The 16,051-nt window shown below is 48.3% G+C and overlaps 1 protein-coding gene across 1 annotated transcript; it reads right to left on the minus strand.

Annotated features, from left to right (window-relative positions):
• Window positions 1-3,220: 3,220 nt before the first annotated feature.
• On the minus strand, window positions 3,221-15,832 carry MRPL14 (mitochondrial ribosomal protein L14). The gene is made up of 3 exons (XM_089666721.1): window positions 15,689-15,832; window positions 6,634-6,715; window positions 3,221-3,653 (listed from the first exon to the last, which is right to left on the minus strand). The coding sequence occupies exons 2-3, from the start codon at window positions 6,705-6,707 to the stop codon at window positions 3,290-3,292; spliced, it is 438 nt and encodes a 145-aa protein (XP_089522847.1). The 5' UTR covers window positions 6,708-6,715; window positions 15,689-15,832; the 3' UTR covers window positions 3,221-3,289.
• Between the last annotated feature and the right edge of the window lie 219 nt (window positions 15,833-16,051).

The raw sequence follows: 16,051 nt of genomic DNA on the forward strand, positions 1-16,051 counted from the left end.
GGTTTCCTCCTTTCTGATGCTTTGCCTGAAGTCTGGAGCCCATGGACATGACCAAAGACTGGGTTTCCTCCTTTCTGATGTTTTGCCTGAAGTCTGGAACCCATGGACATGATCAAAGCATCAGAAAGGAGGAAACCCAGTCTTTGGTGATGTCCATGGGTTCCAGACTTCAGGAAAAGCATTAGAAAGGAGGAAACCCAGTCTTTGGTCATGTCCATGGGTTCCACACTTTGGGCAAAGCATTAGAAAGGAGGAAACCTAGTCTTTGGTAATGTCTGTGGGTTCCAGACTTCAGGCAAAACATCAGAAAGGAGGAAACCCAGTCTTTGCCTGAAGTCTGGAACCCATGGACATGACCAAAGACTGGGTTTCCTCCTTTCTGATGTTTTGCCTGAAGTCTGGAACCCATGGACATGACCAAAGCATCAGAAAGGAGGAAACCCAGTCTTTGGTGATGTCCATGGGTTCCAGACTTCAGGAAAAGCATTAGAAAGGAGGAAACCCAGTCTTTGGTCATGTCCATGGGTTCCACACTTTGGGCAAAGCATTAGAAAGGAGGAAACCTAGTCTTTGGTCATGTCCATGGGTTCCAGACTTCAGGCAAAACATCAGAAAGGAGGAAACCCAGTCTTTGCCTGAAGTCTGGAACCCATGGACATGACCAAAGACTGGGTTTCCTCCTTTCTGATGTTTTGCCTGAAGTCTAGAACCCATGGGCATTACCAAAGACTAGGTTTCCTCCTTTCTAATGCTTTGCCCAAAGTGTGGAACCCATGGACATGACCAAAGACTGGGTTTCCTCCTTTCTAATGCTTTGCCTGAAGTCTGGAACCCATGGACATAACCAAAGACTGTGTTTCCTCCTTTCTGATGCTTTGCCTGAAGTCTGGAACCCATGGACATGACCAAAGACTGTGTTTCCTCCTTTCTGATGCTTTGCCTGAAGTCTGGAACCCATGGACATGACCAAAGACTGGGTTTCCTCCTTTCTGATGCTTTGCCTGAAGTCTGGAACCCATGGACATGACCAAAGACTGGGTTTCCTCCTTTCTGATGCTTTGCCTGAAGTCTGGAACCCATGGACATTACCAAAGACTGGGATTCCTCCTTTCTGATGCTTTGCCAGGCTCTAACTACAGCTGTCTTCAGTTCTTTGTTTGTGGCTCTTTCTGCCTTTAGTTTTGCCTTCAGCAAGTGAAATGCATGCTCAGTTGGGTTGAGATCAGGTGATTGACTTGGCTATTGCAGAATATTCCACTTCTTTTCCTTCAAAAGTTCCTGGGTTGCTTTTGCAGTGTGTTTTGGATCATTGTCATCTGTACTGTGAAGCGCCGTCCAATCAACTTTGCTGCATTTGGCTGAATCTGGGCTGACAGTATATCTGTAAACACGGCAGAATTCATCCGTCTGCTTCTGTCTTCTGTCACATCATCAATAAACACCAATGACCCAGTGCCACTGGTAGCCATGCATGCCCATTCCATCACCCCGCCTCCACCCATGCCATCACACTGCCTCCACCATGTTTTACACATGACGTTGTGTGCTTTGGGTCATGAGCTGTTCCAAGCCTTCTCCACACTTTTCTCTTCCCGTCATTCTGGTACAGAATCATCTTAGTTTCAGCCGTCTAAAGAATGCTTTTCTAGAACTGGTCTGGCTTTTTTAGATGTTTCTTTGGCAAAGTCTAGTCTGGCTTTTCTGTTCTTCAGGCTTATGAATGGTTTCCACCTTGTGGTGAACCCTCTGTATTTGCTCTCGTGAAGTCTTCTCTTGATTGTAGACTTTGACAATGATACGCCCACCTCCTGGAGAGTGCCCTTCACTTGTCTGGAAGTTGTGAATGGGTTTTAATTTACCATAGAGAGGATCCTGCGATCACCCACCACTGTTGTCTTCCGTGGACGTCCATGCCTTTTTTATGTTGCTGAACTCACCAGTGTGTTGTGTTGTTCTTTCCTCAGAATGTACCAAACTGTTGTTGATTTGGCCGCTCTTAATGTTGCTGCGATCTCTCTGATGGATTTGTTTCTTTTTTGAAGCCTTACAATGGCCTGTTTCACTTGTATGGACAGCTCCTCTGAACGCATGATGCAGATTTACAGCTATAGATTCCAAATGCAAATACCGCACTTAGAATCAACTCCAGACCTTTTACCGGCTTAACTGATGAAAAAATAACAAAAGGAGTAGCCCACACCTGGCCATGAAACAGCTTTTGATTCAAATGTCAAATTACTTTTGGTCTCTTCAAAAAGGGGGGGGGTGACTACTCTTAAGAGCTGTACCTAAACCCTTCCTCCAATGTGGATGTACATACCCTCAAATTAAACCTGAGAGTGTGCACTGTCCGCCCAAATCCATTATATAACTATAGCTTGAATATGTTTTGGTAAATACCTGAAAAAAAAGAAAAAATTCAATTGTGCCTGTGTCCAAATACATATGGACCTAACTGTATACAATTTAACTTTTAGTGAAAAAAGTGGGGAAAAAAAAATAAAAAATTTACACCCAAGCATCTAAATCTCCCCCCCCCCCCCAAATTTCTTTTAGCCTACCTTGCCCCTAAATACAGATTTATATGCAAGTAAACACATGCACTCCTACTGTAAATTTAAAAAAAAAAAAGAAAAAATCACTGCACCACACATTACATACGGCCACACACGCCGATAGCAGTAATTTTAGGCCCATTATTGACTCCTAACTCTCAAATGATGACCTGCAGGAGCTTTAAAGGTTTTGCCGATTGAAAATGGGTGCGCACAATTTTAAAGTTTGACTTTTTACACAGTGCTCTTATTTTTTTTTATTCAAAATTGGGTAATATTTAGCATTTGTGTGCCCGGTTTTAATGTATTTTTCCTAAAAAATTTGTGCTTGATAAATTGTTATGAAAATATCATGTGACATAAAAACACGCCCAAAGCACATTGATACCGGCCCTAACTCTTCCAATGGGAATGTCCGTTCCGGTGACAGCTGAGCGAGGAACTCCCCTCACTTTGTAGAGGTTTCCTTGTGCTTTCTGTTGTGTCTCTGGAAAAGGAATCTACCTAAATGGTAAACATATTCCCTACTCCACCCAAAAGTAAAAAAAAAAAAAAAAAAAAAAATGTTACGAATGTGTGTAGACTGTGAGTTGGTGGATCTGGTCACGGTGAATTACCCCCGAGGAAAGAATAAACACACAGAAAGCAGTGTAATACACCCACAGTAATATGAAAAGGATCACTTTATTACTTAGAGGCCATGATGGCTAGGAAGGAAAGAGTACCTGTCTCCGTCATATAATGGACTGGGCGATGGCCAACACCTTGGAGTGCGCCCCCTCCTTCCTTAGGGAGGATGAGATTGGGACCCGGATTCTGGTGCCTACAGGGTTGCCATTGTCCTCAATAAGTACCACATTGTTGGAGTCGAAGCGGGGGGTCATGGAAGGTCCGGGCATCTTGTGGCCCACTATCAGCGCTTTTTTCTTCTGCCCCTTAATGGCCAGGAGGATTTTATCGCCCACCTTCCCCACACCGGACTTGTTGTAAACATGGATGCAGCGGGGGGGCTTGTGATACGGCGTATTTCCTAGGGCGCTGTTATCCACCACGCGAACCCGCGTCAGCTTCTGGATGGCTCCGCACGATGCTGAGAGGCTGAAGGACAAAACACATCTGGTGTCACTAAGTGCAAACTGCGGCCACTGTGCAGATCCATCGTGAAACATTTCTCGAGGTTTACCTGTATATTCTAAAATGCTCTGTTGGGAAAAACCTATTTACAGAGCCCAATATCAAGTTTACTCCCACAGCTAAGTGATTCAAAGCAGTTCCAATGCACAGACGGGCACCGGTGAGGCGGCACAGACGGGCACCGGTGAGGCGGCACAGACGGGCACCGGTGAGGCTGCACAGACGGGCACCGGTGAGGCTGCACAGACGGGCACCGGTGAGGCTGCACAGACGGGCACCGGTGAGGCTGCACAGACGGGCACCGGTGAGGCTGGGCACTGGTGAGGCTGCACTGACGGGCACTAGTGAGGCTGCACTGACGGGCACTAGTGAGGCTGCACTGACGGGCACTAGTGAGGCAGCACTGACGGGCACTGATGAGGCAGCACTGACGGGCACTGATGAGGCAGCACTAACGGGCACTGATGAGGTTGCACTAATGGGCACTGATAAGGTTGCACTAATGGGCACTGATGAGGCAGCACTAATGGGCACTGATGAGGAAGCACTAATGGGCACTGATGAGGAAGCACTAATGGGCACTGATAAGGAAGCACTAATGGGCACTGATAAGGAAGCACTAATGGGCACTGATGAGGAAGCACTAATGGGCACTGATGAGGCAGCACTAATGGGCACTGATGAGGCAGCACTAATGGGCACTGATGAGGCAGCACTAATGGGCACTGATGAGGCAGCACTAATGGGCACTGGTGAGGTAGCACTAATAAGGCAGCACTAATGGGCACTGATAAGGTTGCACTAATGGGCACTGATGAGGCTGCACTAATGGGCACTGATGAGGCTGCACTAATGGGCACTGATGAGGCTGCACTAATGGGCACTGATGAGGCAGCACTGAAAAACTGAACTAACCTGCGCTGATAGGGCTGCACTGATAGCCAGTGCCCTGATTGTGAATGTAAACAATGTACTGACAGTCTTTCCTGTTATCTCCTCTCCTTTCCTCACACAGACACAGCGTGTGAGGAAGGACTGCCGATAACCGGCAAATCTGTACACGTGATCAGTTCTAAATGGACACAGCTGATCACATGGTAAAAGGCTGCTGTGATCGGCCCTTTACCTCAATCTGTGATTAGCGGATTCCAAAAGGACACAATGGTCACAGTGAGCACCTGATGTGCGCCCCAGGGGGCGGGGTTCTGAGAGGGCGTCCACCAAGAACTGGCCGGCCGCGTTGTAGCCGTTGTTCAGCTATAGTGTGGCCGGCAAGTGGTTAAATAGCTTGCTCCAAGCTGGCCCAAACTATTTACTGCACTAACAGGTACACTTTCTGGGAGCGCTGTATAATCTGCATGCAACCTCCACTCCGTACAGTATACAGCGCTGTGTACCACCAATGGGATGAGAGCTTCACGTTTCACTCCCGGAAGTGAGCGCTGCTCAGCCATTCACAGGAGGTTTGTATTCTATGAAGGAACACGGGCCTTCCTCTGATCGACTGGAGACGTGGGTTGATGATGTCACAATCTCTGCCACAGCCAATAAGAGAAAGCTTTGTATTCATTCATAGAATATAAAGATTTCCATAATTGGATGAGCAGCGATCAATGGTATAAAGAAAATGGATTCCTTTACTTTTCCAGGGAAGGGGGGGGGGGAGGGAGGGAGGGAGGGAAGGAAGGAGGGAGGGAGGGAGGGAAGGGAAGGAAGGAAGGAAAGGTGGGAAGGAAGGAGGGAGGGAAGGAAGGAAGGAGGGAGGGAAGGAGGGAAGGAAGGAGGGAAGGAAGGAAGGAAGGAAGGAAGGAAGGAAGGAAGGAAGGAAGGAAGGAAGGAAGGAAGGAAGGAAGGAGGGAAGGAGGGAAGGAGGGAAGAAGGGAGGGAGGGAAGGAGGGAGGGAGGGAGGGAGGGAAGGAGGGAGGGAAGGAGGGAGGGGAGGGAAGGAAGGAAGGAAGGAAGGAGGGAAGGAGGGAAGGGAAGGAAGGAAGGAAAGGAGGGAAGGAAGGAAGGGAAGGAGGGAGGGAAGGAAGGAAGGGAAGGAGGGAGGGAAGGAAGGAAGGAGGGAAGGAAGGAAGGAAGGAAGGAGGGAAGGGAGGGAAGGAGGGAAGGAGGGAAGGAAGGAAGGAGGGAGGGAGGGAGGGAGGGAGGGAGGGAAGGAAGGAAGGAAGGAAGGAAGGAAGGAGGGAGGGAGGGAGGGAAGGAGGGAAGGAGGGAAGAAGGGAGGGAGGGAAGGAGGGAGGGAGGGAAGGAGGGAGGGAGGGAAGGAGGGAGGGAAGGAGGGAGGAGAAGGAAGGGAGGGAAGGAAGGAAGGAAGGAAGGAAGGAGGGAAGGAGGGAAGGAGGGAGGGAGGGAGGGAGGAGAAGGAAGGAAGGAAAGGAGGGAAGGAAGGAAGGAAGGAGGGAGGGAGGGAAGGAAGGAAGGAGGGAAGGAAGGAAGGAAGGAAGGAAGGAAGGAGGGAAGGGAGGGAAGGAGGGAGGGAGGGAAGGAAGGAAGGAGGGAGGGAGGGAAGGAAGGAAGGAAGGAAGGAGGGAGGGAAGGAAGGAAGGAAGGAGGGAGGGAGGGAAGGAAGGAGGGAAGGAGGGAGGGAGCCATACAAAGCAGTGTGCTGGAGCTGACAGGGGAGAGAACTGTATTTTTTTTACATACAGTTCTCTCCCCCCCGTCGGTATTACTCGGCGATCAGCAGGTGCCGGTGAGTAATCCCCGGCCAGGACCCGATGATTGACAGCTGAGGTCACGAATGGCAGTGCATCCCCTACCCGGAAATGAAAAATCGTGATTTTGCGCACCCCTGCCGCCCTGTAGCAATATTTCTTCTATAGGGCGGCGGTAAAGCGGTTAAAATCCATAAAACTGCCTTAAAAATAAATATAAAATGTCGTCTGGTCATAACAGACAGGCATAGAATAGGAGCTCAAGGACACAGAAAAGCCTCATTTACCTGAAGGTCTGCCTGTTAATGGTAGTCCAGGCCTGGCAGACGAGAAGTCGGGCGGCTCGATGATACAAGGCCATGCTGCTTCCTGCAGAGACACAGGTCAGTGATCAGTCTCAGACATCAGACGGCTCTGTGCCGCAGAGGGCGGCTTGGAAAGTAAAGACAATTCAGGCTTTGTACATTAGAGGTATACCTCCCCCCCCCCCCCCCCCCAAGTGCAGCCGACAACATGCATCACCCTCTTCACCCCATCCAATTTGTCCACACATGACCAGACTGGCCACAATCTGACCCACTTGGCTACAATTCACAGGTAGATCAATGACACCCAACACTACAGGACATCCCAGACTTCTATACGGACAGCCATTTCTGAACATGGCAGATATTTGCGGTCTGTGTGCTGAAGCTGCGGGTGTGATGCAACATTCACCAATACATTCCACCTGTGTGAATGTCTCCACCAATGGAGATCAATTCATGAGGAATACGGCTCGGGTCACATCTGTGCAGACTGCGATCTCACAACGCATTTTGCATTTTAGAACACACGTTTTTGAAGTGTTTTGCAGGTTTTTTGCCAATAGTAAAGCGTTGACTTTGATGCGACTTTGATGGGTGCGGTTTGTTTGCAAATCGGAAAGTATAACAGTTCTGTTCATGTAATGCCACTTTGGTGCCACTTTACACTCTCCATAACTCAAGAAGCATCCAAGTCGCACCCATTCAAAGTTGCATCCAAGTCACACCCATCCAAACTTGCATCCAAGTCACACCCATCCAAACTTGCATCCAAGTCACACCCATCCAAACTTGCATCCAAGTCACACCCATCCAAACTTGCATCCAAGTCACACCCATCCAAACTTGCATCCAAGTCGCACCCATCCAAACTTGCATCCAAGTCGCACCCATCCAAAGTTGCATCCAAATCGTACCCATCCAAAGTTGCATCCAAGTCACACCCATCCAAAGTTGCATCCAAGTCGTACCCATCCAAAGTTGCATCCATCCAAAGTTGCATCCATCCAAAGTCGCATCGAAGTCAATACTCTCCAGTTGGCAAAAAAAAAATGTTTTCACGCATCAAAAAAGCAGCACTTGCGTTTCTGATGTGGGTCTATTGAAGTTATTACACGCACGACTCAATCTGCTGCGGGGAAAAAAATCACCCCACCCCCCCATGTCTCTTAATAAAAGTAGCCCACCATTTATAAACCACAGATACACACTTTACAACCTGCTCAGCTTTCTGCTGTTTTTGGGACTCTGAATCAAGGAAAGCATTGTACAAATAAATGGAATTTCACTTTGCATGTCCATGTTCTGTGTACTGGGGAGAGCGGATATAGTGAATGCGGGGTCCGGGGAGAGCGGATATAGTGAATGCAGGGTCCGGGGAGAGCGGATATAGTGAATGCGGGGTCCGGGGAGAGCGGATATAGTGAATGCGGGGTCCGGGGAGAGCGGATATAGTGAATGCGGGGTCCGGGGAGAGTGGATATAGTGAATGCGGGGTCCGGGGAGAGCGGATATAGTGAATGCGGGGTCCGGGGAGAGCGGATATAGTGAATGCAGGGAGACTGGATATAGTGAATGCAGGGTCCGGGGAGAGCGGATATAGTGAATGCGGGGTCCGGGGAGAGCGGATATAGTGAATGCGGGGTCCGGGGAGAGCGGATATAGTGAATGCGGGGTCCGGGGAGAGCGGATATAGTGAATGCGGGGTCCGGGGAGAGCGGATATAGTGAATGCGGGGTCCGGGGAGAGCGGATATAGTGAATGCGGGGTCCGGGGAGAGCGGATATAGTGAATGCGGGGTCCGGGGAGAGCGGATATGGTGAATGCAGGGTCCGGGAGAGCGGATATAGTGAATGCAGGGAGACTGGATATGGTGAATGCAGGGTCCAGGGAGAGCGGATATAGTGAATGCGGGGTCCGGGGAGAGCGGATATAGTGAATGCGGGGTCCGGGGAGAGCGGATATAGTGAATGCGGGGTCCGGGGAGAGCGGATATAGTGAATGCGGGGTCCGGGGAGAGCGGATATAGTGAATGCGGGGACCGGGGAGAGCGGATATAGTGAATGCGGGGTCCGGGGAGAGCGGATATAGTGAATGCGGGGACCGGGGAGAGCGGATATAGTGAATGCGGGGTCCGGGGAGACCGGATATAGTGAATGCGGGGTCCGGGGAGAGCGGATATAGTGAATGCAGGGAGACTGGATATGGTGAATGCAGGGTCCAGGGAGAGCGGATATAGTGAATGCAGGGTCTGGGGAGAGCGGATATAGTGAATGCAGGGAGACTGGATATAGTGAATGCGGGGTCCGGGGAGAGCGGATATAGTGAATGCAGGGTCTGGGGAGAGCGGATATAGTGAATGCAGGGTCCGGGGAGAGCGGATATAGTGAATGCAGGGTCCGGGGAGAGCGGATATAGTGAATGCGGGGTCCGTGGAGAGCGGATATAGTGAATGCAGGGTCCGGGGAGAGCGGATATAGTGAATGCAGGGTCCGGGGAGAGCGGATATAGTGAATGCAGGGTCCGGGGAGAGCGGATATAGTGAATACGGGGTCCGGGAAGACCGGATATAGTGAATGCAGGTTCCAGGGAGAGCCAGATATAGTGAATGCGGGGTCCGGGGAGAGTGGATATAGTGAATGCAGGGTCCGGGGAGACCCGATCAGAACTTCTGACTTCACTGACTGAATGCTTGATACAGAGGGCCAGGCAAATAGTATTTTCAAAAGGATGTCAGTAGAAGCAATCAGTTTCAGGCTGCATTCACACTTGAGTGTAGTGTATATGAGTGTGTTACGCGTGTTTTCAGTAGCCAATAGAGAATAATATCTTTTGCATCATTTATTGCTAGCTTTTCTGTCCGCTCCTATTTATTTTTTTTTTATTATTATTATTCATATTTTTTTTTTTTTTGTGTTAGGGTAGGAGGTTAGAGTTAAGGTTAGGATTGGGGGTTAGAATTTTATTTATTGTCTTATTACTTTTTTTTTTTGGATGTTAATACTACTACTACTACTAATAATAATAAATACATAAAAGTAAAATAAATACACAAATAAGAAAAATCATAAATACTTACAACAGATAACATGTAATAAGAAATAAACAATTACCCCTAAACCTCTAAACCTAAAAAAAAATAATAATAATAATAATAAACACCATAACACAAAATAAATATAATTTTTTATTATTATTATTAGGCATTTATTATTTAATATTACATATTATTCATCGTATTTATGATTATTTGAATGCATTTGTGTATTTCTTTTAGGTTTATGTATTCATATATCATCTTTTTTTTTTTTCAATATAAGCAAAAAAAATTGCGTAAAAACATGCGACATAACGTGCGAAAATGCACAAATCAGGAGTTTCCATTCGTTCCTATGGAATTAAAAATGCTCAAAAATGTGCAAATCTGCCCAATTTGAGCGACAAAGAAAGCTCCAGAACTTGTTTTGCTTCAGGTGACTTGGAGCGAAGATGTGAACCATCTCCACTGAGAATAAATGATTTATTTTCTTCCTCGAGCTGCAAATCACTCAGGTGTCAACGGGTCCCAAAGTTGAACTTCCGGCCAAAAGCGTCTGAACTGCAAAAAATAAAGGAACGCTAATGAAATGTGTGCAATGTGTGTGTTCAGTGATTGGAGGAGGGGAGATGATGAGATTCAGCCACACCTCCTCCAATCGCAGAGTGCCTAGCCTGCATTAAAAAGGAAACAGAGGAGCAGCCGAGCGAGTGACCTGCTGCGATCTGTGTAGTCCAGCTGGATCTGTGAGTGTCAGTGTTGGACGCTCGGTGCTGACTGCACCGTACGGGCGAATTCAAGTATTACATACTGTAGCAGCGGGCGCAAACCGCGCACACTTCATTGTTCATTTATTTTTACAGGGCTGTATTTTGGCTGTAGTTCAGCTTTAAACCTTCCTGTTGATGAAAGGGTTAATTTCCTGGTGCCGTGAAGAGCTCTTGGCCCCGATGAGGATAAATATTGGCCCCGAGCTTCAAGCACCTTTCTGCCAGGAAGAAAGAGCAGAGAGCAAACAGAGGATGTAGAAAGCCTCCGAGAGCCTCGGGACTCCCCCCACCCCAACTCCAAGTTATTTCCTCAACTTAGATCACAGAGCTCTATGTTGCAGGGCGAAGGGCAGACATTCGGCACTTACTATATGGGCCCCATCAGCTATTCCCCTGCTTGGGTATTTACTCAGGGAAGGAAAAAAAAAAATAATAGAATGGCTTATTTCTTTAATATTCTTTATGATCCACTGAAATTTCTCATTTTGTTTTTCCTTTATAAGCTTTGTTACTTTTTCACTGACTTTTAACTGCTTCCCTGCCGCCTTATAGCACAAAATCACATATGTATATATATATATATATATATATACATACATACATACATACATACATACATACACACACACACACATATATATATACATACATAAACACACACATATATATACACAGTGGGGATCGAAAGTTTGGGCACCCCAGCTACAAATTTGTATTAATGTGCATAAAGAAGCCAAGGAAAGATGGAAAAATCTCCAAAAGGCATCAAATTACAGATTAGACATTCTTATAATATGTCAACAAAAGTTAGATTTTATTTCCATCATTTACACTTTCAAAATAACAGAAAACAAAAAAATGGCGTCTGCAAAAGTTTGGGCACCCTGCAGAATTTATAGCATGCACTGCCCCCTTTGCCAAGCTGAGACCTGCCAGTGTCATGGATTGTTCTCAATCATCGTCTGGGAAGACCAGGTGATGTCAATCTCAAAGGTTTTAAATGCCCCGACTCATCTGACCCTGCCCCAACAATCAGCACCATGGGTTCTTCTAAGCAGTTGTCTAGAAAACTGAAACTGAAAATAGTTGACGCTCACAAAGCTGGAGAAGGCTATAAGAAGATAGCAAAGCGTTTTCAGATGTCAATATCCTCTGTTCGGAATGTAATTAAGAAATGGCAGTCATCAGGAACAGTGGAAGTTAAAGCAAGATCTGGAAGACCAAGAAAAATATCAGACAGAACAGCTCGCAGGATTGTGAGAAAAACAATTCAAAACCCACGTTTGACTGCACGATCCCTCCAGAAAGATCTGGCAGACACTGGAGTTGTGGTCACTATTCCACTATAAAGAGATACTTGTACAAATATGGTCTTCATGGAAGAGTCATCAGAAGAAAACCTCTTCTACGTCCTCACCACAAAAATCATTGTTTGAACTTTGCAAATGAACATATAGACAAGCCTGATGCATTTTGGAAACAAGTTCTGTGGACCGATGAGGTTAAAATTGAACTTTTTGGCCGGAATGAGCAAAGGTACGTTTGGAGAAGAAGGGGCACAGAATTTAATGAAAAGAACCTCTGTCCAACTGTTAAGCATGGGGTTGGATCAATCATGCTTTGGGGTTGTGTTGCAGCCAGTGGCACAGGGAACATCTCACGAGTAGAAGGAAAAATGGATTCAATAAAATTTCAGCAAATTTTGGATGGTAACTTGATGCCATCTGTGAAAAAGCTGAAGTTAAAGAGAGGATGGCTTCTACAAATGGATAATGATCCTAAACACACCTCGAAATCCACGGGGGATTACATCAAGAGGCGTAAACTGAAGGTTTTGCCATGGCCTTCACAATCTCCTGACCTCAACATAATTGAAAATCTATGGATAGACCTTAAAAGAGCAGTGCGTGACAGACAGCCCAGAAATCTCAAAGAACTGGAAGACTTTTGTAAGGAAGAATGGGCAAAGATACCTCAAACAAGAATTGAAAGACTCTTGGCTGGCTACAAAAAGCGTTTACAAGCTGTGATACTTGCCAAAGGGGGCAGTACAAGATATTAACTCTGCAGGGTGCCCAAACTTTTGCAGACGCCATTTTTTTGTTTTCTGTTATTTTGAAAGTGTAAATGATGGAAATAAAATGTAACTTTTGTTGACATATTATAAGAATGTCTAATCTGTAATTTGATGCCTTTTGGAGATTTTTCCATCTTTCCTTGGCTTCTTTATGCACATTAATACAAATTTTTAGCTGGGGTGCCCAAACTTTCGATCCCCACTGTATATACCGTATTTTTCGCTCCATAAGACGCACCTAGGTTTTAGAGGTGAAAAACAAGAAAAAAAAATATTCTGAACCAATGGACTGCAGACACAGTACAGGAGATGACCAGAGACTGCGGACACAGTACAGGGGATGACCAGAGACTGCGGACACAGCGCAGGAGATGACCAGAGACTGCGGACACAGTGCAGGAGATGACCAGAGACTGCGGACACAGCGCAGGGAATGACCAGAGACTGCAGACAGTGCAGGGAATGACCAGAGACTGAAGACAGTGCAGGGAATGACCAGAGACTGAAGACCTTTGGGGAGGGAGGGGGAGCGGGTACCTGAATTTGACAGGTACCCGCTCCCACTTCCGCGGAGTTGTCCTTCCCTCTTCTTCCAGGGCCGGCTTCTGTGACAGCCAGGTGCCCACTGCGCATGCGCGAGAAGCACTGCGCTTTGTGAATGGCCTCGCACATGCGCAGTGGGCACCCGGCGGTCACAGAAGCCAGCGCGGGAAGACTGTGCAGCGCTGGAGCGAGGAACAGGTAAGGTCCTGCAGGAGAGAACAGCTGAGCGGCCGGCCCAATATTCTGACATGGTGGCGGCAGAAATACCGGACCGGCCGCTTTATATTCGCTCCATAAGACGCACTGACATTTTCCCCCCTTTTTTGGGGGGAAAAAAGTGCGTCTTATGGAGCAAAAAATACGGTATATATATATATATATAAAACACCTCAGCAGTGCCAAAGGCTGATAGCTTCCATGCCACGCCGCATTGAGGCAGTAATTGCTGCAAAAGGGGCCCCAACCAAGTACTGAGTACATATGCAGCTTCTACTTTTCAGAGGTCTGATATTGTTCTATGTACAATCCGTGTTTTATTGATTGCATGTAATATTCTCATTTTCTGAGATTGTGGATTTGGGGTTTTCATGAGCTGTAAGCCATAATCATCACAATGATGACAAATCACGGCTTGAACTATCTTGCTTTGCATGTAATGAGTCTATCTCATATATTACCGTATTTTCCGGCGTATAAGACGACTTTTTACCCCTTGAAAATCTTCTCAAAAGTCGGGAGTCGTCTTATACGCCGGTATACGGCATCCTGCCACTTTTTAGGGGGGTGGCGCGCCGCCGCACCCCCCCCCCCTTCCAATGGAAGGGACACTAAGTACAGTGGTGGGCAGGGGCTGTTTCTTACCTGGCTCCGGTCCCACGACGATCCGGTCCAGGAAGCGCGGCTGCTCCTTCAGTTCGGCCACTGGATGTTCGCGCGGCTGCTCGGCTCCACCTCCTCACCGGTGATTGGCCACCAGAACTGTAGCTCAGCAAGGCACACAGGCGGCCCATCACCGACGAGGGGGCGGAGCCGAGCGGCCCCGTGAAAATCGAGAGAAGGAGCGGCCGGTAAGTGTGCCGTGTAGAGGTGCTGCTGCAACCACATATGCTGGCTGCAGCAGCACCATACTATAACAGAGGTCTGCAAGTGTCATTGGTGTCAGTGGGGGGGAGGAATAGTGCCCAATCATTGGTGTCAGTGGGGGGGAGGAATAGTGCCCCATCATTGGTGTCAGTGGGGGGAGGAATAGTGCCCAATCATTGGTGTCAGTGGGGGGAGGAATAGTGCCCAATCATTGGTGTCAGTGGGGGGGAGGAATAGTGCCCCATCATTGGTGTCAGTGGGGGGAGGAATAGTGCCCCATCATTGGTGTCAGTGGGGGGGAGGAATAGTGCCCCATCATAGGTGTCAGTGGGGGGGAGGAATAGTGCCCCATCATTGGTGTCACTGATACCAATGATGGAGCACTATTCCCCCCACTGACACCAACGATGGGGCACTATTCCACCCCCCACTGACACCAATGATGGGGCGCTATTCCTCCCACTGACACCAATGATGGGGCGCTATTCCTCCTACTGACACCAATGATGTGGCGCTATTCCTCCCACTGACACCAATGATGGGGCGCTATTCCTCCCACTGACACCAATGATGGGGCGCTATTCCTCCCACTGATACCAATGATGGGGCGCTATTCCTCCCACTGACACCAATGATGGGGCGCTATTCCTCCCACTGACACCAATGATGGGGCGCTATTCCTCCCACTGCCATCAATGATGGGGCGCTATTCCTCCCACTGACACCAATGACGGGGCGCTATTCCTCCCACTGACACCAATGACGGGGCGCTATTCCTCCCACTGATACCAATGATGGGGCGCTATTCCTCCCACTGACACCAATGATGGGGCGCTATTCCTCCCACTGACACCAATGATGGGGCGCTATTCCTCCCACTGACACCAATGATGGGGCGCTATTCCTCCCACTGACACCAATGATGGGGCGCTATTCCTCCCACTGACACCAATGATGGGGCGCTATTCCTCCCACTGACACCAATGATGGGGCACTATTCCTCCCACTGATACCAATGATGGGGCACTATTCCTCCCACTGATACCAATGATGGGGCACTATTCCTCCCACTGACACCAATGATGGGGCACTATTCCTCCCACTGGTGTGCATTGCTAGAGGGGTCGTCTTATACGCCGGAAAATACGGTAGTTTCACCTTTTAAGTTGCTGCACTGAAATAAATGAACTTTTGCACCAGATTCTCATTGTTGAGTTTTGTCGAGTTTCACCTGTATACTGCCATTTGTAGACGCTATAACTGTCACATAAACCAATTATTTAAACTTATTGGGTTTTTTTCTTTAGCAAAGACATGAAGCAGTCACTGTCCCGACACTCAGGCCCTATCACTAGGCCCGACATGGAGAGACGTCCTCAGGACAGACCGGACACACGACTATGACCCTGGAGGGTCAGTTCTCCTCCCCCTCCCGGGTGTGTGGAGCCCGGGATAGAAAGTTTCTATGACCACCCACTCCCGTGGCCGCTTCCCTGGGGTCACACGCCGCCATGTTGCTCTACTTACCGGCTGGCTTCAGCGCTCTCTACGTACAGGCACGTAAGACGGGCTCGTCCTCGACAACCGGCTCTTGACTGGCAGACGCAGTGCGCGCCTCCTCTTTAATCCAGCGCGTTCTCGGGAACCTCACTGAAAGCGCGCGACCCCGACACAGGGCACTGCTTGCGCGAGAGGAAGGCAACTGACGGCCACAGCCCCGCCTACAAAAACAGACCTCTCCGCCCACACCTCCTAACCGCCCCACCCACAAAGCCTGACCTGACTACAACGCCCCACCCACAGCTTCTGACCGCCACACCCACACCGCCTGAGATCCCCGACTACACCACCCCGCCCACAACTTCTGACCGCCACACCCACAAATAATGA

Source organism: Staurois parvus, unplaced genomic scaffold (genome assembly GCF_062004578.1).
Source record: "Staurois parvus isolate SC_StPar_1 unplaced genomic scaffold, SC_StPar_1.0 ptg002799l, whole genome shotgun sequence".
Classification (NCBI taxonomy): Eukaryota; Metazoa; Chordata; class Amphibia; order Anura; family Ranidae; genus Staurois; species Staurois parvus.

Bases quoted from the DNA above. Each gene is read 5' to 3' on its own strand.
- MRPL14 (XM_089666721.1), bottom strand. From the start codon at position 6,707: ATGGCCTTGTATCATCGAGCCGCCCGACTTCTCGTCTGCCAGGCCTGG. The intron at 3,654-6,633 runs GTAAATGAGGCT...TTTGTCCTTCAG, and splicing joins ATTAACAGGCAGACCTTCAG to CCTCTCAGCATCGTGCGGAG.